General features: G+C 41.1%; 1 protein-coding gene across 2 annotated transcripts in view; it reads left to right on the forward strand.

The window, feature by feature from the left end:
* LOC118230858 (MAM domain-containing glycosylphosphatidylinositol anchor protein 2-like) overlaps positions 1-27,993 on the forward strand; it is a 137,436-nt gene that overhangs the window by 30,634 nt on the left and 78,809 nt on the right. For both annotated transcript variants that reach the window (XM_035424269.1, XM_035424270.1), the window contains exons 3-4: positions 8,985-9,159; positions 27,682-27,878. In XM_035424269.1, coding sequence (XP_035280160.1) covers positions 8,985-9,159; positions 27,682-27,878 — 372 coding nt within the window. The remainder of the gene's footprint in view (positions 1-8,984; positions 9,160-27,681; positions 27,879-27,993) is intronic.

Raw genomic sequence — 27,993 nt, forward strand, 5'->3', positions numbered from 1 at the left:
AAACCATATTTTAGTAAATATTTTCACTTGGAACGCAAGTTATTGTCATCCAAGACACTTGTATTCTGTCAAAAAATTGAAATACTGGGGTTTTATTTCTGCCAGGTCTCAGGAGGTTAGAAGCAAGTAGATTTAAGACAGAAATCAACTTTAAATCTAGTGCCAAATGTTAACTTTAAAACAGCCTTTTGCATTCTGTGTCACACAGTCAATACCGATTCTGATAAAAGCTGATGATTTTACTCAAGGTGCTCAATAAAATTAATTTAGCTAGACTGATAACATCTTGGGAATGGATTTCATAAATTGATGAATTTGCTTATAATTAATATGTCATGCCCTTTTTGATCGATATACTGCCTGTCAGTACATACATAACTCCCACAGAAGGTCATTTGTGGTGATTTCACTTCAAAAGGCATATTTCAACACATATGATGTTTATCTCAAGTCTGGTGCATTTGAAGTTTCATGTACTACTACAGACCTACCTTATCCCAGAAAAGATTTTTTGGGTGCATGCAGAATTTTTTTTTTTCTGCAACTAACAAATTATAGGATATAAAACAAGATCTGCTATTTATGACTTAAAAAATAATATATGTATATATATATATATATATTTGGGTGCCCCCGCCAAATAGAAGCCATGTAATTTCACTACTCAATAAGGGACCCATGTTTCTACATTTCCATGCATATGCACTTTCCTAAGCCTCTGATTCATAAGAATTGAGAAGGATATTCATGTTTCATTGACTATACCAGTTCCTCTTGGATGTGAAGGAAGTTTTCCTTCCTACCTTTTGTCTATTTCTTTTGTTGTTCCTCTGAACCACAATGTCTACTTTTCTAGTTGATTAACATATCGGTTGATTAATATATTGCCGTATATAGTCATACCGCGTACAACAATGTATTAAAATAACAGTGTTGTTTCTTCAATACCAACCAGTGCACTGTCAGTGCACTATTTTTAGAGTGCGTGTAATTAATACATTTTCCTTTAAACAGCATTTCTTCTCCCGACGCTGCCGCTGTTATCAAAAGCAGCATAATAGGCACAGCACAAGCAATGTTGTGGGATCACATTCCTATTAACATTACACGACATGGTGCATTTTTATATTAAATGTTGCAGCAGAATTTCATTATAGGCGTTCGCGCAACCTCTCTTTTAGTAAATGGTGATAGTGTGGCAACTAGTGGATAATACTGTAGAAGGGATAAACACTGTTTAGAAAAGGTAGGGAAAGCTTCCTGTCTATCACATTTATATTATCATTTGGCGTAGTATGTATTGCGGGCCACGATAATAATGATAAAAAATAATAATAATAGATTTTCCTTTTTCATTCACACTTTGTTCTGAAATATCCTGCAATTATCCTGTTGTCCCACATTTGGGCTGCTTGAATCTAGTCTCTCTTTTGACACAAACACTATAGCCTAGGGGTCCCTTAAAGCTGCACTGGCCTAATTATGTGTTGTATCATATTAATTTTAGATATAATAACAAGCTGATTATTGTTATAACATGCGCCTAATACAGAAAAGCGTGCTTGATCCAATCTCGTAGCCCAGATGCGATGTGGGTCACTCTAAGTGCAATCTCACCCTGTGGTAACATAAGGATGGTGTTTTATACCAAGTGTTCGCGCAGCCTGGCGCTGATCATTAATTTATTTATAGTACACTGTACCACGTACCCTGATGTTTTACAAGGATGGTATGATGGTCTGAAAAACTGGATACCGCCCAACCCTAGATTAATAAAGCAGTTAACATTTCTGTTTGCCTTATAGTGAAGATTATGGATGCAGTGAACTCACTTGAGTGTGAGCTTCAGACACTGAATTTTTCAGCATGCAGGGAGATTTTATATGACTTGTTTGCCTTCTTATGAAAGCGCCAAAAATGTGTTTCATTGGAAAGAAATGCAATATTCCCTTTGAACAAAAAAGATGAGATGCAGGCTTTCATTTACGTTGCTAGTGGTGCATTTAGCAGCACGTGAAACATTACAACATTAACATTTCATGGAACAATGTTCATGTCATCAATATCTGTGATGCAAAATAATTGTTTTACTTTAATTATCACATGGTTTTTAAATTGTGTCTATCTGCCTCATGCAAGGAGCACTGCTCTTGTGTGTACGCACCCAAATGCACTCTAGTGAGACAGTGATTATTTTGTACCCTATATGCAACATAATATTATAGGAAAGAGCAAGCTATGATCAATTCAGCCAGCAATCAGTACTAATCTCGCCTGGAAGAAATTTTTGGAGGCGTTAATTCAGCAATAACTTACAGAACTGAAATCATCCTATCTCTGTCTAGATGAGGAAAAATGTGTCCCATCACTGGTTGTAGCCGTAGCCAGGAAGTCACACAGCACAGACTTGAACACTTACGGCATACTTAATAATGTTTATTTCATGAACTATTCAATGCATCTAGAAGATTTAAAAATTAATCTTCCAGATTGCAGTTCGGTGACCAACAAGAAGCCCGAGACAAACATAGATAACACATGCGGGAAACTTACTTCTGTGTTATGCTGACACACATATAAAAGCCTTGAAAACACTACGAATGGTGGAAGAGGCCATTGATCCCTGCTATATCTCTGGAGGTCATTGGGGAGCTGGGGCAAGTTTTAATTAAATTGTGAGTTTCTCGAAGGCAGGTCAAAGATCAGCACACATGGAGGTCACAGCATCACCTGGGTCAGTTTTAATGTGGATGAAATAATACGGCTCATGATATGTGTAGAAATTGAAATAAAATCCTTTGAGAGCTCGCTGACAGGTTTGCACTCACATGAGCATAAATCATTTCTTTGATAAATTGACCTTTCACTTGTGGCCACACACATTCAGGTTGGTCAGTAAACATGTCAGAGATCTCCTGGCCTGAATCCTTGCACCTGCCTCGGGTGGAATGCAGGGATCTTGTACACAATGACCAATGGGCATGTCCCGAACACAAATCACTGAACAACGTCCACCGAAAAACTGTGGAAGCAACACAGAGCACAGAGCTAAAACTGACAGCCAAATACTGGAAGAAATGCCACATTGTTTTGCCTACCCAATGGTCCATTGTTTCATGGTGAATAGATGCATGCTAAAAAAAGTTTTCCATCACAGCTGTTACAGTTAGCTTCCCTGCATGGTTCCTGGATTCCCAAAAGGCTTGATCAGCCGAGTAAGACGCACATGATAATACCCAATTTACTTAAGCAAATACGTAATACAATTTAAGTTTTATGTCATTTAAGCTGGGCCAAAGGGATTAGCCTGGAAGGGTGTTGGGACTCCCATCTCATGAATCGCCTCTTATCATGTGATACCACATCCCTCTCCCCAACCCCCCTAACCCCACTGTCGTCTGCCAGTCACCACTGAGCAAATATTATCTTTTGCAAAATACACAAAATACGTTTTGTTGTAATTAGGTCGAGAGTGGCTTTTAAATTTCGGACTGACAAACATCAGTGATTGTGGACAAATAGACTTTCTGGCAAGCCACCCTTTCAATACAGAATGAACCCAATAGGGATGTTGTGGGAGGTGTAAACCATCAAGAATGGTTTATACTGTATTAAACTGTGGCTATTTGTGAGTTTCCCTTTCATGGGATTGGCGATAAGAAACTGCTGTGGTTTCCTGTGCAAATCCCTGGGGTTTATCTTGTCCTTTTGTTCACATTGCATTCACATCGTGTGAGTGTTCTCATGATTGGAGGAGCATTATGGAAATTCTAAGATGGGGCTTATTCAAGGGACACCACAAGCTACAGGGTGGGATCTTTAGTACAGCAAACACACATGCTTTTGTAGTCAGAACACGGCCAAAGGGCCTTTCTCTAGCACCGTAAGGATGAGGGAACAACCCAGGCAAACAAGCTTTGAGGCTAATGGGATGTGCCCTGTGCTCTGGTGCATTATTTCTGGAAACGTTGGGCTTTTTACGGTACATTTGACTCACTTTTGTTCTCCAGAGCAAGAACTATGTGTTCCCCATAACTATACGGCGCGATGCTTCATATGTTATTTTTTGGGCAGGCATTTGAAGCAGGCACTTCAAAATGATGAGACCGTCTGGGTTTGGGTCAACGGGCTAAGAGAGGAGTTGAGACCTTTTGAGGTGGATGGATGCCGGAGGACTGTTTATGAGGACCTCAATGTGATTCAAGATGGCAGGACCATAGATCAGCGTTTCCAGCGCTTGCTGTTGTTAGATAACAAGATGTCCTAAATAACGGTCCTGTTTGTGTCAGCGGGTAAGGGGTCGCTTCGGGGGGTGCCTGGAGATGGGCGGTACCACATCATCCAAATCAGCAGCTTAATGTGATATAAAGGCTTCTGGGCTGACAGGAATGCCGGAGTGTAGGAACATGGGTGGGTAGGGGGTGGGGATAGGGAAAAACCAAACACTAGTCATCAGAGAAGAGAAGCGGTGCTTGGAATTCTGGGACATGGGCAGGGGGTCGGGCGGTTTCATCTTGAGAAGTGCAGCACAGATGGGAGCATCAAGCGGAACATCCGTCAGAAGTTTTGGCAGGACTCCATATTTCGGAACACCCCCTCTGATAGGGACGGGGACCCTGCCGACTCAATCCGTGCTCCTGCGGACCCAAAACAAATACAACTCAGCTGGATGCACGGTTCTTGCGCCTTGACGTGACTTTCATCTTGTGAGATTTTCCGGTCTTGTCACGGGAATGTTTTTTCCTCTCAGTGTCTCTTCTCTTAGAGCTGAAACAGCCAAACCAAATGTGTACAAATCCAAATAAAGCCCAGTATCTCAGCTACATATTTTATATGCAACAATGTAGTGCATACATAATGCAGTGTATGTTCTCTTTTGATGTATTTGCTTTGTTTTTGGTTTATCAAGATGAATAGAACTCTTCATAAATAACAATCTATCACAGTGTTTATTACAAAAGATTGATATATACACTGTTGAGGTTGAAATAGCAGACGTACGGATTGTGAGTGATATTTCTGGAAAGCCTGGCTGACTTGTAAATGTCATGTATTAATATGTATAATGCTGCATTAAAATTCAGCAATGTATATTTTAAGAAAGTGTAATGGAATTCTTTATTAAGCATTTTCAGCAGTGCCATATTCTGTTAAGAATTCATGTTACTGTTAACAGTATTTTGCTATGCACACTGATAGACATTTTTAACTGTTAAAATACTCAAAGGTTCAATATATTTTACTTTTAAAATCAGGTCCCCTTATGGTGACACCTCTTATATGGTTAATAACCGTCAAGAGGTTTGAACAGTGTGAATGGGCCACTGTGATCTTGTGTCCGTGATCCTGAAGTGGTTTGGTGGTCTGCTGTCCATGGTCCTGAAATTGTAATTAAACGCAGTATATGCTTCTACTAATGGAATTGAAAGGACAAGCCTGCACAGACCTTGTACGCTGCTGTTTGCTGTTCTGAACTGGCCTGACTCTGAGTAGGGCCCCTCACAGAGGACTAACAAAGCCAAAGGATCTGGAGATCTGGACCATCAGCTGCACTGTAAGGCCAGTCTATTGATAGCACTGTCTGGAGGGTCATTCACAAAACTCGTCCTCAGCAGATTCTTGTTTGTGTGATGTTCCTGTCATAAGCCATCCTCTGGCTGTTTGGTCCCGTCACTGACAATCTCACGCCATCCTCTGAGTCATGCTGTACTCAGGATTTGAACATGCACCCTTCTGGTTACATTAATGTTGTGCTCTACAGTCTCCAACCCGGTATGCAGTATTCTAGATGGAGAGGTGAGTTTTTGGATGTATGACAGGCCCAATGCCTTTATCTGTGGTTGCTTGTTATAGTCTGTGGTTATTGATGAGGAGACAGTTTGGAGAGGCAGTCTTATTATCAAAGCCAGGGGTGATCATCCCTGGTCCTGGGAAGCTGCTGGTTTTTGTTTTCACCTTAAAAAACAGCAATCACTTAGACCAAGGAAACCAGGTGTGTAAGCTCCTGCTTTAAGTGATCAGGCAAGTGCAGAGTAAAAACAAAAACCAGCAGACCCTGCAGCTCTCCAGGACCTGGGTCAGCCACCCCCGATTTAAGCTATATCAGTAAATTATTCATAATAATGCTGCATCAAAAATGTTACTTGGAGTCAGTATGAAAAATGTAACAATTATTTAAACCCTAAGAGACATAAAGCCGTACATCAAACTATGATTCTTTTTGGAAGTGTTCCTTTAAAAGGGCCTGCTGTGGATTTGTACACAGAACCCCTGGGGTTTGTCTCAGCCTTTTTTTTTCCCATTCCTCCTGTCACTTCAGTATGCTAATGACTGGAGGTGTGCTGCGGAGTGCACGGTGTCTGTTCAGACTGGGCATTCTCCACCGTGTTCCAGACGGGGGGCTGAATCGTGGGACACTACGCCCGTCAGGCCAGATTATGGTCTTATGTTCTTATATTGAGATATGTGCGGAAGCAGGCTGTGGAGCAGGCTGCAGATTTGGAGCATCGCACCTGTTCGGAGTCAGGAGATGTTTCTCTGTAAGCCTGCGCCGCAGCGCTTCTTCTCGTAAGTTAAACCACCAAAGGCAACGCGGGCTTCTTTCATAGAACTGGGATTTTGGGGATTCTCTCTCTCTCTCTCTCTCTCTCTCTCTCTTTTTTCCCCCATCTCTAACTCTTTGTCTGTTTTGCACTCTCTTTGCCATCCACATCTTTCTCTCTCTTTCTGTTTTTTTTTTTTTTCCCCTGTTGTAGTTTCTCCTGCTCTCGTTCTCTGTTTCTCACTCTTTCACTTGCTCTTGCTCTCACTCTCGGATTCATTCTCAATTTCAGTTTCAATTCGAAAGTGCTTTATTGGCACAACATTAGGAGGTGTTGCCAAAGCTAAGGTGGCAAATGAACAGCACAGGAGTGGGCCCTTGTGTATATCTTCAAAGAGAGGGAAGAACACATCAGCCGATGCGCTGGCAAAGGGCAGGTGGTGTTGAAGATGGAGTGGGTACAGCACACTTTTAGTGTTACTACTCGTGTGTTACTTTCAACACCTTTTGTGTCAAAGTCGCTACTTGTACGTAACAAACATACAATGCATGTGTAACAAAGGGACTGTCTCGCACTGTGTTGAAAGTGACACAGAATGTGTTGTTCTTAACTTGGCGTGGAGTTGTGTTCAAAAATGACATGTTTTGAGAGTGCATGGTCTCTGATTTTCAGTACAGAGCGTGCTGCTGATTGGAGGAGCTCCAGGCTCTTGCCTCTTCTTAGTAAAAGGCTGTAATCGCATTGAAAGTAACGATTGTGGGGTAAGTGGTGTTTGGGTCACCCGCGTGGCGCGTCTGAGGGGTGCCCTTGGCCAAACGGGAGGCTGGCGGGACTGATTGGAGGGGTGGCAGAGGCAGCGACTACAAATCCAGAAGGATTCTGGGTACCAGCAGCCAGAGCGTGACCAAAGAACACTGGTGCCCGGGTATGGGTTGGGGAAGTATGAAAGCGGGGGGAATCGCGCTGTTGCACATCAGCTAATCAAACGCCGCCATCAACACCATTCGTTAAGTGCTCTCATCCTCAGCACGAGGCCAAAGTCAATTTTTTTTTTTTTTTTGCGGCAATTTTGGGTTGCTTCCAGGATCTTGTTCTGAATTTTTTTTTAAATTACAAGTGTGCTGTATGGGTGGCCAGTTTGAGAGAACGTTTTGTCTGTGACGAAACGACGTGTAACGCGATCTCGAAAGCGATATGTGTCGGAAAGCACCGTGGCGACATAAGTCAAGTAAGTGAAAGCGCTGCGGTTCGATCGTTCACTCAGTCGCCCACTCCGGCACTCGCTCGCTCGCTTCTGCAGAGGGCCAAAAAAGGCCAGCCCCGGGGCCACGGAACAGAACGTTCAGTTCGTCCTTCCGCCTGCGTTAGCGCGCGTGCAGATGATTTATTCTAGCTGTCCTTCCTTTTCGCTTTCTCACCTTGCTGGTGCGCAGGCTTAATTAATCGCGTTCCTCCAGACGTTCTCCTAGGTCCCCCGGGCCCGGTCCAAAAACCCCGCTGCAGTGCCTCGCCGAGTCGGGTCGGAGTGAAACGCAGGTTTGCGTGGCGGAGGATCCTGACCGATGAACTCTCACCGAAGTCTCAAACACTCATACAAATTCGATGTTGTTTCAAACTTTCCCCTTTGACCCGTGCACATCGATCAAATCGATAATAAAAATCAGTTGGATTTTAATCTGCGCCGTAGAGAATCGATCGCTTGTTATTGCGAATGTGGCATAGTTTATTTTTTTGCAAGTTTGTGATGGTGTCCTGAAATAGGATCTAGGAGTTCATTTGAATTTACCAGAAAGTTTTCTTTTTTTGTAGAATGAAACGTGTACACTTACCTTAGTAAAAAAAAAAAAGCAAGAAAAGACCGCTCTGTTAATTTATAAGGGTATGAAACAATGCCATCATTTTCAGCCATTTTAAACACGCAGACCTTTATGTATGCACAAAAATAGACAGGAAGTGACCTCATCTACTCGATGAGCAGCAGTGTCATGACTACCCATATACTCAGAAAAATTCATTTCCCATCCCTATTAATGTCATTAGGAATTCATAGATTACATTATAGCTTGGCATTTAGCCGACGAACAGCTTACATTTTACATATGTACAATTAATTTATTCAGCTGGATAAGTACTGAAGTCATTAAGGGAAAGTACTGTGCTCCAGGGTAAAGCTAGAAGTGCCCCTCCTGGGAATCGACCAAGAGTTGCCTTACCATTGTACCATACTGCCACCCCCACAACAGACCACTTTTAGGCTCAAATTAGGTACTTTGCTCCCTACTGCTGTGCGATGTCACACTCCTGGTACAGTGTGCATTGGTCATCCACCGTTACTTACATTTATGCTGTTATTAGCTCTTCCTGACTCTCCCTCTCTTACTCTCTCTCTCCCATTTACCCCATCCTCTATCCCCTCTCTCTTTCTCTCCCTGGCTCTCCCAGATGCGATGGACTAAGACGGCGGGTAGCGCATCAGACCGCTTCCAGGACTCCACCGTGTTCAACGAGACCCTGCGCATCGCTAACATCCAGCGCCACCAGGGGGGGCGCTACTACTGCAAGGCGGAGAATGGCCTGGGCTCGCCCGCCATCAAGTCCATACGCGTAGACGTCTACTGTGAGTCCTCCATTTCTTTTTTTTTCTTTTATGGGCGTGAGCACACCTATAAAATTTTATTCAGGTTTTATGGCCCTACTTCTGATGATGTGCTCACTCCACAATAGCTGCCATTTTAAAATTCAGAGGCTTGAAGAGCAGAGCTTCCACTTAGATCGCCGTTGGCATCATTTGTTTATTATCTGTGGACCTTTGCAATTCTGTGCTTATATTTCACATCTTGCATTCTGGAGCCATCCCAGCACAGTGCCCTATTCCCACTTCAGCGTACTGCTTCCCAAGATACTCCAGCTGCTGCATTTTTACATAGAGAGGCAGTGTTTTTATTTAAAGGGCACCCGGGGCTGTTCTCTTAAAACACCATAAATAATTTACCTTGCATTTAGCATTAATTGTATATTTATCTAATTGCAGTTTGAAACTGATTTGGAAAAATGTCCGTGAGCTTTTGAAGATGAACTCCGGGGAAATATTTGAGGGCCTTATCTGCAAAGCATATGCCAAATTAATTAGCCCTTTAAAGGTCGATTTAGAGACTTCCGTTCTGTACATACATTCAAAGAATTGTCAGGCAATAAAATCGCCCCAAGAACCTTTCAATCGGCAAAGCTCAGCATGCAATTCAGGCTGTCAGTCTGTCATCAGAGTGTTTTTATTGGTTCGTACGGCTCGGTGATTGACGGCATGCGGTGGCTCCGTGGGGGTCTCAGCGAAGCTTCACTCTAAGCAGCCAAGCCAAAAACGGTTTCACCTGTAATGCTGTTAGCAGCCCCCCAACCCGAACTCCTCCTCCTGCCAGCAGTCATGCCACCTTGCAGCCATCTCATGTCAAATTGCTCAAGCTAAGCAGGGTTGGGCTTGGCTTGTACTGCTCTGAGAGACCTTCTGTGGAAGAAGTGCTAGTTTGCCAGTAAGGGATGGTCTTTTTTTTCAATCCAGAAGGAAAACCATGCCATTGTAAAGTAACAGGAGCACTGCAAGGCTCTTTTGAATGAGAAGTTAAACCAAGTTCTTGACTCCTTGTGACCATTAAAGATCCCATGCCATTTTTTCAGAACAGTTCTGGTGTTCTGATCAAATTCTTCCAAAATGGGTCTATGTATCTGGCCACTTTTTTTAGCTGGTACATCTGATTGGCTACACGATCCTTTTGTCAAGTGTAAGTCTTGTTGGGTAACTTTGTGATTCATGTCAGGTCCCCCTTGCAAAAGAGATTTCAATCTCAACGGGGTTTTTCTGGTGAAATAATGGTTAAATAAAAATAAATAAATTTACTTTGATTCTCTACATCATCGCTGCATGAGAATGGATTTCTCTGTTGACCTACCTGGCTATATGAAGATAAAATAAAAATAAAATGAAATCCCTTGATCTGTAAGCTTGTTGTGTGTCAGGACCTCTGCCATCAATAGACACATAATACATGGCCGCCTTCAGACAAGAAGGGGATCAGGGCTGTGACATTTGGAAACAATCTACTGGAAATCATCATGCTCTGGCCAAAATTGTACCAGGGCACAATAAAACAGGACGGGAGGGCATGAACTTGTTTTGGTCATATTAACTTGACATTTTGTTATTCAGTGAAAGGTTATTGAACTAGAAATGTGAGTAGGAAAATTAAGTTCATTCGAATGAATAAATACTAAATGTCAATATATGATAAAATATGTAATCTGGACTGAAGGAATATGGCTTAACATACCATACAGTGTGTAAACTGCAAGTTTCAGAACATAATTGCACACTATATAGTGCATATTTATAAAGCCTTCATGAAACAAGTATAGTGACTTCATTACCAGATGATAATGTCTTTATAAATCATTGATAGAAATATGTGCAGGAATTTAGAATACATTCTGGCAATCACAAAGAATGACTTCATATGCTAATTATATTAATAGGTATTCATGCATTATGTTTGCTGTGTGGTGCTGGCGTAGAAATGATTGACGCGGTAGAGCATTCTGGGAGACATCTGCCTCGGTGGCGACAGCCTGACGGTGCGGCTCGAGGAAGACGGAACCAAGGTGACGATTGGGTCGCCGCGGTCACGTGTTTGAAATCGCGCCAGCCAGTCGCGTGACTGCAATCGCACTGAGTCACAGTCACAGGATGTAAATCACACTGAGTCATAGGCAGTGCACTCTTAATTGCGAAGAGGGTCTCGGGAAGCCGGGAGCTCTGCGGTGCTGCAAACAGAGCAAGGGGAAGCGCCACCCCCTGGACCAGCTCCAGCTCTTATAAAAGTGACTTCAGCGCCTAATGAGGCGCTGAAGTCATCGCTGAAACTTAAGGGTTTTAATTAAAAACCGAACTCGAGATAAGCAAATGATACGCCGCGCTATCCGTTGGATGTTATAATCGTCAGTAAGGTTATTCTTTCTCACTGCCAGCGCGTATTACGCATGTGACTTTCTCCTGGGGCCTCAGCAAAAACGGCGCGGTCATCGCTTTGGTTGTGTTGTTCATTTGTATTTAACATGGCACAGCCTGCAGTGACTCTTTTGTGTTACACGGGATATATTTATGCCTTTTTTTTTTGCTCAAGAAAAGTTATCGCCTCCCCCGAGGGCTACTATAATTGATTTTCCTCTTACCGCTTCAACTATTTTTAGAGGATTGCAGCCTGGATGCTTAATTAGCGTTGCAGCTTTTTTTAAGCAAGGGCCTGCACCACTCCTTAAACAGCCACATGAATAACTGCAGCATGCAGCATCTTTTTTTTATTCTTTTTGCCGGAGTAAAAATAGCTGATCTTGGCAGCCTGCGTATGAGAGGACACTGACGGTGTCGGACACCATCCAATCCCCTGCCCGAAAAATGCTGTTTTTGAGAAATAGCGAGAGAGGAGTGAGACCGAGAGGGAGAGGGACTGAAGGACAGAAGAGAGAAGGAGAAAAATGAAAAAGGAAGGGGAGAGAGACACAGGGAGGGCAAAGTTGGAAAAAAAGGTTAGAGTCATAAGCCGTGAGAAGGTGAGAGGGACAAGGAGGGGGAGAGAGAGAGCAGAAGAGAGCACAAGAAAGCAGTGGTTTTACACGACACCAAATGACTCCAATCATGCCAACAAAGGTTGCTCCTTCAGACATAGATAGGAACAGACTAACTGGGAGAGAGAGAGAGAGAGAGAGAAAGAGAGAGAGAGAGAGAGAGACCAGGGTGGGTAGATGGACAGGGGGCAGAGGTCACTGCCACTGAAGGGTCTTTCAGCTGAGGGGGACACGGAGCGGAGCACGGCAGGCTAAACCGAACGTGTTGAAGGCCACTTGCTGCGTGCTTCATGGGTGAGACCATTAGCGCAGAGGTGGCACACTTCGTAGATGGCCGGTGGAAAACCTTTGATTTGGACCTTATGTTCATTAAATCTGAGTTTTCACCTTCCTCACCAGAAGAAAAAGACACAGGAGCAATATGCCACAACCCCGATGAACGACCCATCTTGCATTTCAATACAAAATTCTACCCACAATTCTGCTGCTCTTTATTGCATGTGACCAGGAAGCGTGGCATTTCCGATTCAAGCTTATGAGTGTGTTTTTTTCATTCATTTCGGGTTCTCGGAATTTCTCCTTTGGTTCAGCTCCCATTACATTAAATGTCCCTTATTTATTTGCTTATCTGACAACAGTTTCCTAGGCAACATGTGCAGCCTTTTTTACAATGTAATTTTACTGGCCATTTCCAGTAATAATTGAGGTTAAGTACTGAACTCATAAAGTTCAATACAGGAAGTGTAAATTGGTAAGTGCAATAAGGGTATATTTCACTACGAATTGTCAGGTTAGGTAAAAAAGGTTTTGAATTTATGATGATACTATAGTTTTATTGCTGGCCCCCCACTGCATTTTAGAAGTAGAGCTCATGGAAGAAGGGATTGGAGAGGATGTGTGATTAATGAATGGAACTAGCTGGCAGAGGAAGGAAGAAGCCAATTCCCAGGATACACAGCACAGGTGGATTTGAAACCTTTAATTGCACAGACGATTCTCAGAAGTGGGCACAGACGCCGGCAGCCCACTATAATTAATGGTAATAACTTCTCACTCCTGTACTCTGTGGGGCTGGAGATACATAAGACTTGCATATTTTAAATCACCGTGGAAACTGTTGAAGTCTTTTAATTTGTTTTCCCAGCCAAACCCACTGACGTCAACTTTGCATGTATGCATGTGATTTATGAAAAGCACAGGAAGTTAGCAAACATATAAACAAACAATATTTTTGGGTCCATTGATGAAGTCTATGGCTTTTCAAGAGGGCAATCGTGTGTGTGTGTGTGTGTGTGTGTGCACGCATGTGAGTGTATGTGTGCATTCATGTGCATGTGTAGTTGTAAGCATGAGTGTGCACGTGTGTGCACCCCTACATGTGCCTGTGCATGTTTATGCTTTCATGTAAGTGATTGTGTGTGTGTGTGTGTGTCTGTGTGTCTGTGTGTGTGCCTGCATGCCCATATGTGCACAACCACCTGAGCCTCATTTATGTAATTATTGTCTCAGCTGGGCCAGTTTGTCTGCCCCTCCCAGTTGTTGCCTTAACATTTCATAGACAGCAAACACAATCTGGAATGCCTTCTGCTGATAGTGAATTCATACTGCAATTATAAAACAAAGGGCCAGATTTACTAAGCCTTTTGTGACTAGTTTCAGGCACAGATATGACGCATTTTGTCCCAGAAACATGCGTCTTGTGTATAAACAGGCACATGGGGCATCTACGTCATCTACGTGAATCATCGCAAAGTATGCTTCTCTCCTTTATACATACGTAAATTTTAAGTTTAAGTTTAAGCAGCCACACAATAATTAAGAATGGGTCATGGAAAAGATTTGCTAAAGTCACTGAGCACTCATGGAAAAAAAAGCCAGCAATCAATAAAAAAATAATTGATTACATTTACCAATAGATCTCATGTGCAGCACATGATTGAAATATCATGTGCAACTGTAGCGACAGTAACAAGCGCTCAAAGTTTAAATCACTATTTAATCACTATTGTTCATCATGGAATGAGCATGCTTTTTTTGCCTTTGACAGAACATTGTTAGAAACAGAATGCTCAAATTACATTTTTAAAATGTAAAGCAGGATTGCTGTGCACTACTTTTTAGTAAGTTACCGTAGCTACAGGAGTGAGCAGCATCAAGATTGTTGACAGGGGCCATCAAACATTTGATTACAACAACTTACTGCAGGCTGCGTTATAATTACCATCCAGAATTGATGAAAAATCACGGAAAGCACTAAAAAACTTGCCAAAAAAAGATACAAAACCATTGAATCCGTGACACCTGCGACTTCTGTGACGCACACCCTGCCATAGAAATAATTAATAATCTGTTGGGAGAAATAAAAGATGACCTAGAACCTCCCACACAGCGTTCCCATTCCATCCTGGCAATAGTCAAGTTCCTTGCAACATCTCACATCTGGATTAATTCAATCGACAGTTGCCGCCACTGCTGGGATATTACAGTTCCCTTTTTCTTCCTGTGCTGTCCGTGGTGCTGGATACGTTCCTATACATGGCACCAGAAGACACATCTATTTTCCCTCATGCAGTGAAAATATTTCACGCACTGAACAGGAGGTTTTTGAACTGCACATTTCAAGCTCTGATTCATACGCAAAATGCGATTTGTAGGCAGTCGCATCCGCTGACTGCATAATTAGCTGCAGCCTTACTACATGTTTATTTCATGCAGACTGCGTATGCACCAATATATCCTTGTCAGTACGCTACGAGTTATATGTACGTACATCTGGCCCAAAGTATTTTTACATTTACATTAATTTGCATGTGCAAACTAGTAATAAAATTTACGGTACAATGATTTGCAATTTGAATCATATCAACATATATGATTTGGAAGAATCCACATGATTCAACGGTCATGTGACCAGTGGTGATGATGCTTGCACTATTATAATCCATGTAGGAGCACGCAGGCTGAAGCTGAAGCTGTTTTCTTTGCACTGTTGGTTATGGGTTTGAAAAGCATGAAAATCACTTCCATTTCACTTCCAACCACAACAGTGCAACCACACAGACAATGGGAAATTCAGAGAATGTGTCTGTCACTTTTTTATTTAATATTTATATACATATATTTATAATCCATAACAATTACACCGTGCTTTTTAAGAAGGTTAAATGAAGGGAATCTGGAGAGTTTGTGACAAGGGGAGGTTCCAGCAGCACTCTTCTTCCTTCATTTCTTCACAACGCTAAGCTTGACTTCCTTGCCAGTTGTCAGTAAGTAACATTTCATGCATTTACAACACACTAAATTAGATTCTGTCCACACCACTGAGTGACCATTCAATGAGCTCACCTTAATAATTGTAGATTCAAGGCAAAGATACGCCCCCTGGCCAAGTTTAAATTGGAATCAACACATTTTTAATATATTTTGTTGTGTAAATGTATGGGGTGGCTTCTTCATGTCCAGTTTATAGGGCAGATTTCAGTGCTTAGATGTTGATCTAAAGGACTGTTTACTTGTCAAAGTCTTGACATGTGCATGTCACCATCACTGGGTAAACTGCCAAACCAGCAAAGCTATTTGTGTGGTGTTTACATTGTGACTCTATCTTTGTCTATGAGGCACCACAAGAGATGAGTTTAGCTTGCTGAGTCACACACCAAAGGGAACAAAGTGCACGCTAATGCAAGCTCCAGGGTGCTGATGTCCCTTTCTGAAGAGGACTTGCTTGTGCTCACCCACACTTCTGAACTCTGCAGCACTTTGGTATTCAATTAATTCGTCAGATTTAGTACCAAGACCAAGATTTGTTCCGCTGTAGATGTTTTGGGTTTATTCATGCAACGGTTTTTTTGTGTTTACCTTTTATTTTCAGGACCTGTTTATACTGGTTTATATATTAAGAAAATAGATAAAGCAGGATTAAAGGTGATAGCTGGTTGAATATGACATTTAAACTATACATTAAACAGGTTGGAAGCAGTTTGTAAATGTGTAGGTTTTAGAGTGTGAGGCATTTAAACTGCTGTTTTAAAAAGTAACTTCTCATAAAGGAGGATCAGGTTTGTTGCTTTGAAATATAGTTTTAATGATTGCTTTGACTTATTTTTCAATTAGCAAAACTCTTCCTGCAAAATTTTTAAAATCCCATGCTTAAAGCAAAATTTAAATATCTGTGTCAAATGAAGTAGATACTTCATGCAAAATAGCACCAGAACATTATATATTTTCTCTATTGAAATGTAATAATTGCTGCATTTTAAAATAAACTGATCATTATCACGCAATGCTACCCTGAAAAATATAATTTGAATCAAAACAGAATGAAAGTTACATTTGCTATCATCAAGTTTATCTAGTTTAACGATTGCAACCTGCATTTGTAATTAAGTATTGAAATTATGTACAGTAAGCATTTCATGATGTTTTGCAACATTTATCATGTCCAGTTGGATTTATACTGTACAACGGAACTTCATGGAGTCACTCAGGATCCACGAAAGACACAAACAGTAATACCGTAATGTGCCTAAATCTGTATAAAACAAGATTTATTGTTCTTCATGACAAAAATTGACATTCGCTGTTCTGAATTTGCCTATTTTTATTGGCCTCAAAGCCTGTCTCGATACAGTATATATCAGTAGGACTCAAATGAATAACCTTTTGAAATGACTTTTCCAAACCAGGCACTGCTGTGTTGTGGCAATATTGCAAGTCTCAGCCCTGGCCGGCATGGCGATGGCTTGCTTGTTTGGTTGAGTGTCATGGACACAACCAGATTGAAAATACAGCAGCGGCTCTCTTGTGTTGAAAAATGGTAATTAGGGTGGCAAGAACATGTTAGAGACTCTGCTTGTAATGCAAACCACACTTGTGCATTTCGGCCTGGACTGGTTCAGCAGGCTAATCCTCTCAACTGATGTGTAGCAGACGCAGGTCTAAATCCTTCTGGTTGACTTAACAGTTTTTGAGAATCCTTTTTTTTTTTTTTAAAGCTATCGCACATTACTGCTCATAGACAAGTAGTGACATATCAATATGGCTACAACAAATACTATTGTTCTAATTGGTTGATTCTGTTACATTAGTTCAATACTATTACTGGAGATCTACTGTCCTGTAGGTTTTCATTCCAGCCCTAACAAAGCACACCTCATTCAACAGCTAGAGATCTCCTTGAACTTCAAACTATTACAATTAACTGTACCAAATTAGGGTTGTTCTACAGGGCAATAGATCTTAAGAAGCAGGATTGGGCAGCCCTGAATAACCACAAACAAGAGACCCCATACTGACCAGTGTTGCAATCTACCATTGAGGTACCAAGCTGTATATTGGTATAGGAGTATACTCCTCAGTTCAGTTGTGGTGCATAGCATTCTCATTTGAGAAAGATGGTTGGTTAAGATGAGACATAACTCTATAATATTTATAGAACTGATTTAGTGATATGCTTGTATATTTCAGAACATTGTTCTGAAATGAGGTCGCTATATACACAGAATCTGACAAGTGAGCCACTGTTGCATTTGCATTTCACCATGGTTCCCCTGACCCCATTTTAATATCCTTTTTTTTCTCTCTTTCTTTCCTTGAATTTCCTTTTGGATACTACTATAGTGAAATCAGTGCGAAGATTATTTATGGTGTCATACTTTGTTTTGTTACAATACAAATTGTTTGTTAGATTAATATTCCACTTAAGGATTATAAATGGGCCTCTGCGCCCTCTTGGTAATGCCGCATTTTGGTATTCCTGAGAGTAACACTGATGTTCTTCCCTACTGTTCATCGCTCTGGATAAGAGCATCTTTCAAATGATTGTTATGTACTGTAGCGTGATGTTTTGTACATAAACATTGCAAGTAAGAATTATGCATGCCAGTTTGATTCATCGCACAAACTTTGAACCTAGAGTTGTTCACATTGGAGCTCTGTTGCAAGTGGAAATCAATGAGGAGTGTCTCTGTGGCTACAGTTTGGGCTCAGATCAGAGGAATGCCTTATAAAATATATCTGAAGCCATGATGGAATTCTCAAAATGAGGCAACGAGAAATCCGAGGATATGGGATCTAAAATACATAGTTCATGAGAGAAAGAAAACAAAACAAAGGCAAGAATGAGAGAGAAAGAGTGATAAAGAGAATGGGCAAACAGACAATGATAGTGAGGGAATGAGAAAACAGGAACAGTGAGGAAGGAGGAAAGAGGCAGCGAATAGAATGAAAGCGAAAATAAAAATGAGGAAACAATACAAGAAAATGTGAAAGACACACAGGAAGAGATAGCAAAGAAAGCAAAAGGAGAGTGAAGGAGAGAGAAAATGAGAAAAGCAAACGAGGACAGTGAGAATTAAGGGCGAAAAAGTAAGTAAAAACAGCGAGCGAGAAGCAAGGAAAGAATGAGAGAACGAGAAAAGCAATTCGAACGGGAGGCTAAGAAATGAGAAAAAAAAGAATGGGGAGGAATGCGGAAAAAGAGGAAGCCTAAAATAAGGGCAATACAAATGATAGAAGGAATAAGAAGAACTGAGAAAGGAAGGCAGAGACAAGATCAAGAAGGCATCAGTTTCATTAGACATCGTCCGGGCCCTGCCAGATGCTGTGAAATAAGAGTGTTGCTTTTTTCTCTCTCGGATGCTTACGAGGGAGTGCTTCCACGGGTTTGTTTATCGCCGAGATAAATAGGATGGGATATGGACTCTGGCAGACAACATTGTTCCTGGGAGACGACCGGAGAGAGAGAGAGAGAGAGAGAGAGAGAGTCATTACTGCCGACTCCGGGACGAGGCCTCGTTATTCCCTCGTTCGGTGATTCGCCGAGGGAAGACCGCCGCTGATCGTGCCTGCCGCTGATCACCTCACGCAGCTCGTGACAGCGTGATCGAGAAAAACGTCTTTAAAAAATGACGCGCTGTGTCGATGGCGAAGCGAAAGCAGAAAATGGGGGGGGGGGGGAAGCGGGACTGTGGGATTGAGGCGGCAGTGCAGGGTAGCAGAGTAGGCCGGGCTCCTGGCTTGAGCTGAAGGGAAGGGGGGTGATCAGGAGGGTAGAACACCAAATAGGAGGTATGGGGGCTTCCACTGTACCATGGCTGCACAGGATGAGGATGCAAAGAGGATGCAAAATGGTATCGTTGTGCCCTATATGTTACCTGAATCTGCCCACGGAAAGTCCTTCACCCCTATCACCCTGTTGAAACAGAACTGTATTAATGGTGCGATGCGTTTCAAACAAATGACATTGTAATCTGCGTATATTATAGTCTCTATTGCAGTTGCAGCTACAGAGAGTAGCTGCTGTCTTACGAATTCAGCTTTTACTGTACTGACACCACCAATACATCACCACCACAACTGCTGACACTGTGAGGGCTCGTTGTACTACGGTGACAACTTCCAACGCTAAAAATAGTTCAAAATAGTAGTTATGCTCCTTTGAGTCAATTGCCAGATTGAGTATCTGTGCAAAATAGTGGAACTCATGCTGGGAGGCTGTATTGCAGCAAAAGCTGTCAAAGTGTTCAGCTGCAGTTTCCCTGAAGAAAATGTAGAGGAAATGATTTGGCTCTTATCATAAGAACAGGGTTAAGAGCTTTCCAATCAAGTGAAATGACACAGGTGCCATTTGGGGCCCTTTATACCTCAACTACACATTTTTAATCCTCCACAGTACCTCCAATCCCCCCCCCCTCCCCCCATCCGCTTCCCAAAACCTTACCGCTGCACTCCCAATCCAGCCACAGTGATTTAGAAATCAACAGTACCTGCAGAGAAAAATTGTGATTGATTTCAACACACTTTGATTTCAATGAATGGCTAGAAATGGTACATTTTAAAAAAGCAAGGCTGGAGCTCGGGAAAAAAAATCCTTCCCTTTACATAATCGGTTAGAAGAAGATGCCGCTGTGTCCCTTTGGCATGCTTATCTACAGTGACTGCTGCACTGGTCCGAGAATGAGCACTTTGTGGGCCCACTGATATCATTCCACGGCTTGAAATATGTGCTGATACGGCCTAAATCGAGGAAGAGAAGCTTATGGTAGCTCTATAGTAAAGTGCGTGAGTGATTTCATGGAGAACGCTGTATCTCAGACACAGTGCTTCACGTGTGACCGGTGATAAGAGGGCAGATTCTGCTATTATTTGTTTGCCTGGCAGATGCCATAATCCAAGCGGACTTACATAAACGACACTGTCCATTTTCACTGCTCAGACTGGGTCATTACTGACTTGTTGAAACTACATTTTTGAGTATATTAAAATCACCGTGGTGTGACACCATGAGGCACTAGTTAACAGGTGACACGCCAGTTTGACCATGTATATCAAAGGGTTAAAAAACATTGGTACTGAACACAAAATAATCAAAATATATGTGATGTATGCAGACTTCATTCATTCAAATCATGTCATCTAAATTGCAGCAATCAAAATATTCATGGTATTTTATGTAAATATTCGGAATTCTGAAGTACTGTTCTGTATCATTTATCAACCACTAAGCCATGGTTCAGCATTAGGCAACAGATTTTCACCAACAATGAAACATTGGCTCTGTGATCTCTGATTTTCTCGTTTCTCTCCTTGTGAGATTGTGGCAGGTCTGATCAAAATAATGTTTTGCTACATACAGAAAAAAATCATAAGATTGTAGCAAGTTAATATTAGTTTTCATCTTGCTCTTGCAGGATGCAGGGTTGGTGCTAGATGGTGTGGGAAAATAGATTGAGCACAGTCCCAAGCTCCAGCTATCCGATTGCTTCTCCAAGCGCACGCTATCTTCTGTGACTTAGGTTAATTTCTCTGCAAAATCTTTTGCAGTCTCCAAGGCAGCCTGAGGTGAAAAGCTTAGATAGGAGCGTAGATATGAATACCTCTGCAATTGCATTCTCCCGACTGTATGAATCCATTGGGAGTGCAGTTCTTTATGTGTTGGAAAGGAAAGATTAGAGACTTGCGGCAGGTCCATTTTCGCTGTTGTATTGACTAGGCCATGTAACTCCAAACAACTTTAATTTGCATTAGTATTAAAATTCCCATAGGGCACTGTTGCCATTGGATTGTTGCAATCACATAATTATAGTATTTAGTGATCAATTGTAACCCTCATAAAAAAACAATTACATCTACTATTAGTAGATGTAATACACCGTGTAAAAGAAGGAATGTGACATGGACAAGTTTTAAACACATAAAATTCTGAGCTACCAGCTGTAGTATCCTGGTACAGTTCACACTGATGGAGTCTTTTTTTTTTCATTTTGTATTTATCATAATATTTATTATTAATTTTCAATTAAGCCATACTGTACATGCACAAAAAATAGACTGGTATTCAACGATAGAAAAATAATTAAAAATTATCATTCGTGGTTTGAAATAAACAACGCATGGAAAACAGAATTAAACAGCTGACAGATGTCATCCAAGCTTTCATGGATGCATTTTTGAGTGCATTTGAAAAGTTAGTCAACAGATGGCACAGACAGTTATGTTTTGCACATTTTATTTGATCTACAATGAAAATCAGTTGCAATTGTATGCATACAATTTAAAGGGTATTGTTATCGACACCTTGGACCTTTATGCCAAAAAATTACAACTTAGTCGCGGATTGCATCAAACAATGCTTATTGAGGTTTTTAGGTTGATTACAACAATGGAACAACATTTGTCTTGCATAAGGCATACAATGAAACGGTCAAAGGCTTGAAACAAAATGCAGTTCATTTAACCATGCTCACATTGTGGTGCACATACATGGGCTAGCAAATTCCCTAAATTCCTTGAGAAATTCCTCATAGTCAAAAGGACTTTGAAGTATTGTCCAAGTGCACAGTTGCGTTTTGTGACTTTAACATGAATCCTCACAAATCAAGATAGGTCAGTTGGCATTCTGCAGCATAGTTCCACTCCCAGTACTTCCATTTCTATTCCAGATTTGTGAACCTGGAAATGGACATCACACAGAATACTGCTGCAGAAGCTGAAATGCGACAAGGGTTTAGGGGAACAACTAAAATTGTTTATGGGGCATGTCAAAAGTACACGATCTGCTGGATTGAGAGTAGATGATCAGAATACAATAAACATTCAAAAAGGTTGAACAACTGAGAAATTAATACCAAACACTGGCTCAATAGACACAAAGGGCAGTCACACATTCACATTGTATTAAAATATTCAAAAGGTTGCTAAGAAACTGATGACATGCAGTCCAAAAATCACACAGCTCTTTCAATCAAATAAGTGGCACATGAATGAACCACTGCATTGATACTCAGAGCTGAAAAAAAATCACAAGGAGTTTAAACTTTACATTTTTGTTTCATTTCAGTTAATCTGTTTTAGGCTTTCGTTGTTAAGCTTACACTGCTGCAAACTATTCCATTGTTATGAATAGTCTTATTTAACCACTTTTGTGCAGGCAATATGATTGCACTTTTTGTGCATAGACCTACTTCACTTTGCTTAGAATAAAACACTACTGCTCAACACTATAAAAATGTATTTAGTACTTCTGTGGTTCAATGCACTGAAAATGTAGAAGTGTGGGAATACTGCTGACAATCATGGTCTGTGAAAACTGACAGTGCAATTTGCTTGATAGATCCCAACTTCCCTTGATCCCCGCTTTCATTGCTCAGTTGATTTATCTATCAATACATACTGTCATTTAAATGGAATATTTAAAAATATGTTGAATATTACTGTATTTACCTAATTTATAAAAGCCCACCTACACAAGACAATGTCTTTAATTTTGAGTTTTAACCTTGGTTTAAGCTTTGCATGTTCTTGAAAAACCAAAGCAATTGTAAAAAAGAAAACTGTACATGAGAGTGAATTTCCTTTAACTGAGTAATATCTGTGTGTGGACAGCTCACATTTGAACATCCACAGTTACAGTATATGTATTGTGAAAAGAAATAAGCAGACACTCTTCTACTGTGACAGTATCTAGGGCTGTTTCCACCACTCATAGACAACAATTTAATTACTTTTTCGTTTTTGCTCTGACTGAGGTCACATGCAGTCTTAAAAGTGATGGAGTGCATGTGTGTGTGTGCGCATGTTCGCGCGTGTGTGTGTGTGCATGTGTGTGTGTGTGTGTGTGTGTGTTGTGCACACATTCATGTGTATATGTGTGCATATATGCATGCATATGTGAGTTTCCGTCATTTAGATATCCAAATGAATCATCAGATCCCCTATCTGTTTCTACATCATTGAGTTCATGAACAGTTTTTTTTTTTTCGTAGGGAGATTACTCTATGCATACAGAGTAGTGCAGTGGGCTGTTTTATGTACAGATATTTCACTCTGTGCTTTTCTGTGAAATATTTGGAAAATAAGAATTTTTGTGTTTGGCAAATGAAGGTGAGCACATGTGCATATAAGCCAGTTGGAAATAATTGCCCTGGGATGATCCCAGTTTGGAGGAGTGGGTAAATGCACCAGCAGCATGCTTCCCTTGCCTTCTAGAGCCAAACACTTATGTTGAATGGCTCAGTAGAACCCAGCTGTCATCTACTGGAATTTACGGGAACAAGTTTGGTATTTCAAAAATAAAAAAGTGCTTAATTCAACTTGCAAAGGACAATAACATCAACAGCTATTGAAGGTCTGGCTTGTAAGTGACATGGCCAACCATTCACTGTTCCAGGGTTTTGTTTTCTTCAATTTAATGGTAGAACGAGATGGTACGCCGGTCATAAGGAAGAGGGGCTGACATAAATGGTAAACAAGTACGCATGCAAGGCGAAAAGATTCAAATGCGAAACAATTTTCTGTCATAATGGGGCACTTACGTATGCAGGTACGCTTTTCATTATGCCGTAAAATGGCCGCACGTTTTAATCTTTTTGCCATGTACTTGCATACCACTTATGCCTGCTCCCCCTTTGACTAGTGCGGGGATATAATTAGATAATGCAGCCATTGGTACTGTAGTGAAGGCTTGAGAAGAACAACCCTGAAATGATCGACAGTTACATCAGATCTTACTCCAGTTCATTTTGCTGTAGCCCAGACTTGAATTATTCAGCACTGATGACCACCTCAAATAACTAGTAACTGAGTTAGTGTATTAACCTGCTGGTTGTCCATTTCAGTCAAGGCAGTCCAGTCAGCCTATCAGTGTTTATTTCCTTTGGATCTAGGATCCTGCTGTTGCACATTGATAACTTGATTGGAAATCTTGACCATCATGATCTCATCACTCATTGGCATTCCAAAATGTACTGTAAATCATAAACTCATTACTAATCCAGAACCATCTACAAATCTTAACCTGATTACTCATTACAAATTCAACACAAACTCATTATACATAATAAATCTTGATCACAAATGACTCATTACAACTTCAAAATGCTGCTCTGTTATTTCTCATTGTAAAATCTAAATGTATTACTTATTGTTAAAAAAATATATTGTACTACAAATTCCATCCTTACTGCACATTGCTATTTATAACCCCTGCTCTGCAGTACTGACAAGTCCCTGTTGTTAGTTCATTGCAAGGATGAGGAATTCAACCATAGTCCATCTACCTTGGTGTCATTCGTGCACGAGAATCAACTGACACAACTGAAATTTGCTGTGTTGCGGGGCATGGCACTAGAGAAAAAAACATCAGTCCTGGTATATTAAGGGTAGATCTGAACTGACTCATTCCCTGTTGATTATAATCCAATCTGTTTTTTCCTTATATTTATCTTTGTGAGCTCAGGCATACATTGCCCTTTCTGTGTACTGCACATGCAAAGCATAAATAGCCTGTGCCATAAAAAATGTATTGAACATACATTTAAAAGCATGACCAGTAAAAAAGCTTATGTGCCCTGCAGTACGTACACATCGTTAGGGGTTCAGCTTCACTAATTTAGAAAACCAATCATTCTATATGTTGATTTTCAGATGTGATGTATTCTTGTTGTCACAGCTGTTATGTAGTATGTTGAGATGTATGACAATCGAATATGTATAGAAATTTGAAAATGTATGGGCATTGAAAATGCTTGCCCTGGTGGGAATGCCAGCTAGCAGCCTAAGATGGAATCTAGCTGGGAGCAGCTACTGCTCCACCTGGATACCATCTGGAATTTGGTGCTGGTCTGTTATGTGCACCATGCGGGTCCACCAGCTGGATGAGGTCTGGCCAGCATGGCTGCTATCTCAACCATCTCGTTGCAAGCCTGACAGCCGGCTTCAAACCAGTTGGACCAGCTTAAAAACAGACTGGAACCAAGCTGGAATTTACACCAGGGTGACCAAGAGTCTGTATTCATCAGCGGTTCCTGGATATGTTTTTTTCAAAACCACCAATACAAAGAGTGGTGAAGAGTATGAATCACAACCAGAGGAAATGCATGTTGAGTGCTATTTGCATAATCAGCTCCATGCAGCTTTCAGTTGTATCTTTTCTTTGTACAGTACCACTCTCTTGGAGTGGTACTGTACAAAGAGTTACTTTAGCTGACTTAAACAGCACTTAGCCTGGCAGTACTTTCTTTATTTGAAGGTTTGTGAAAATATAAGGTAAATGTATTGTAAATAGAGGGAGACTGCATTCGTAATGCTTTTGAACTGTTTGTTCAGGCTGCAACCTTAGCATATATTGTCATTGTGGGTCTTTTATTTTGCAAAAATAACACAGTGTAGTAGCTCACGACTGAAACGGATCTGTAGGTACCGTTGGGTCATTAACAGTAGTCTTACTGCGACCTTGTGATTATGTTGGATTTGAGCTAAGAACATGTTATTTGACTCAACAATATGCTTGTCTGGACATAGGTTTGTTTAAATCAGCATTAACTTGCATTAAATCGTAATCCTATCTAGTCCACAAAATGGTCAGAACGTCGATAGTCTGGGGACACGAGAAGCTATTCTTTAAGACAAAGTTAAATAACATCAGAAAGAGTTGTAATGAACAGCATTTGCACAAGCTTTACTTTTCATCTTCCAGGGACTGTATGAAATGCATCTCCTGTATAATGTGATTAGCTGGAAATCCTTTTAATTATCTACTAGTGATCTCTCAAACTGCAGATGACAAAAATAGGGCAGGGGTTCTATTAAACAGAAAATTATGAAAAGCAGATTTTTTCTTTTAAAACGACATCCCAAAATCGTCCACCAGACATTTTCTCTTGCCGTTTTATGCCATTTTTAAATTCTCTTGATCTCAGCTACTACCTCTACTACTACTACTACTAGTACTACTTTTACAACTACTACTACTACTACTACCAATAATAAGAATAATAATAATGATAATAATAATAAGCAAGGTACTTAACATTGCATTGCTTCAGTATATATCCAGTTGTAGAAATGGATGCAATGTAAACAGTATGTAACAAGCTCTGGATAACGGCATCTGCTAAATGCCTGTAATGAAAATTAATAATAATAACAACCATAGCAGTAGTTTTCAAATATAATGACTAGGTATCTTTTTAAATTCTTGGCCAATTGCAAAACAAGGCTATTTATCACTGTAACATTATGTCAAGGCTGCACATTCTCAGTGCACTGGCTCGGATAGCAGCAGTGTTCTCATTCTGTGCCTTAGTATGGTTCAAACTGCTCAGTACCACAAATTAATGTTCATGAGCACAGACATTTGTGCTGTGACTTGGATGATAATCTTGTAGGCGATGGCCCGTCCTTCCCCTTGCTCAGCATCGATCATATTGTGTGTCTTATTCAGAGATATTTACGGACTGTGATCTGTGACCCCCCCCCGCCCCCCCCACCACCACCCCCCGGGCTGTGCATATACATTCCAAGAGACATATGTCATTAAATTAAAAACATAAGACCAAGCAGACCAAGATAAAATTGCTCAGAGAGAGAGACTGCTCACAGTACTTCATTCCTGAGGAGTTACTGTGTTGAAATGATTCTGCAATCGCATTGTTTATATGTTTTTGCTGCTATTTTGATTATGAGGGAACCCGGGTTGATTAGTGTAGTGTAGTGCCTGTTCCCTTTATTCATGGTAATTATGCTATTCTAATTATGCCAACATCTGTTGCCGAGGCAACACATTAGAAACACACAGTATGATCGCTTGATTTTTTTGTGGAGTAATTGGTGGAGTCTGAACGAGTCTTGCTTATCATACACAAATGGAACCAAACTGGCTGTTTTAGTTCCGATTCTGTGTTTTTTTTTTTTTCAACATCCACTACTACTTCACTGAGTCAACCAGCTGCATAAATAATTTAGCGCTAAGAACCAGATAGATAAACAGTGACGGGAAGAAGGATCATTAACATAAATCCTCACTGAGGGGCTTAATGGCTATGGATTATGTCTTTGTTAGCTGGCAGTTGCATCTTTATTTATTATGGATTGTGTCCTTATTGATTATAGTTTGTATCCGTATAGAAATGGGTTTAAACCTGATTGGCTTGCAGTGTTCCTGTTGATGCGGGAACTGTGTCCTCTTTGGCTGGTGGCCGCATTCCTTGTTTGCGTTCTTATATTCCCTCCTCCGATTCGTCCCCAGACTTGGACGACCCTATCGTGACGGTGCACCAGAGCATCGGTGAGGCCAAGGAGCAATTCTATTACGAGAGGACAGTGTTCCTGCGTTGCATGGCTAACTCCAACCCCCCAGTCCGCTACAGCTGGCGACGGGGGCGCGAAGTCCTGTCCCAGGGCTCCGACAAGGGCGTGGAGATCTACGAGCCCTTCTTCACCCAGGTAGGGGCCAAGGTCTGGCTCAGCCCACCCCAAATCTTCACGCATGGCTCAGCACAAAAGCTTTTGGTAACAGTTTGGCCTTGGGCTACTTCACAGAGAAAGGAGGGAAGAAAAA

This window comes from Anguilla anguilla, chromosome 6, assembly GCF_013347855.1.
Source record: "Anguilla anguilla isolate fAngAng1 chromosome 6, fAngAng1.pri, whole genome shotgun sequence".
Taxonomy (NCBI): Eukaryota; Metazoa; Chordata; class Actinopteri; order Anguilliformes; family Anguillidae; genus Anguilla; species Anguilla anguilla.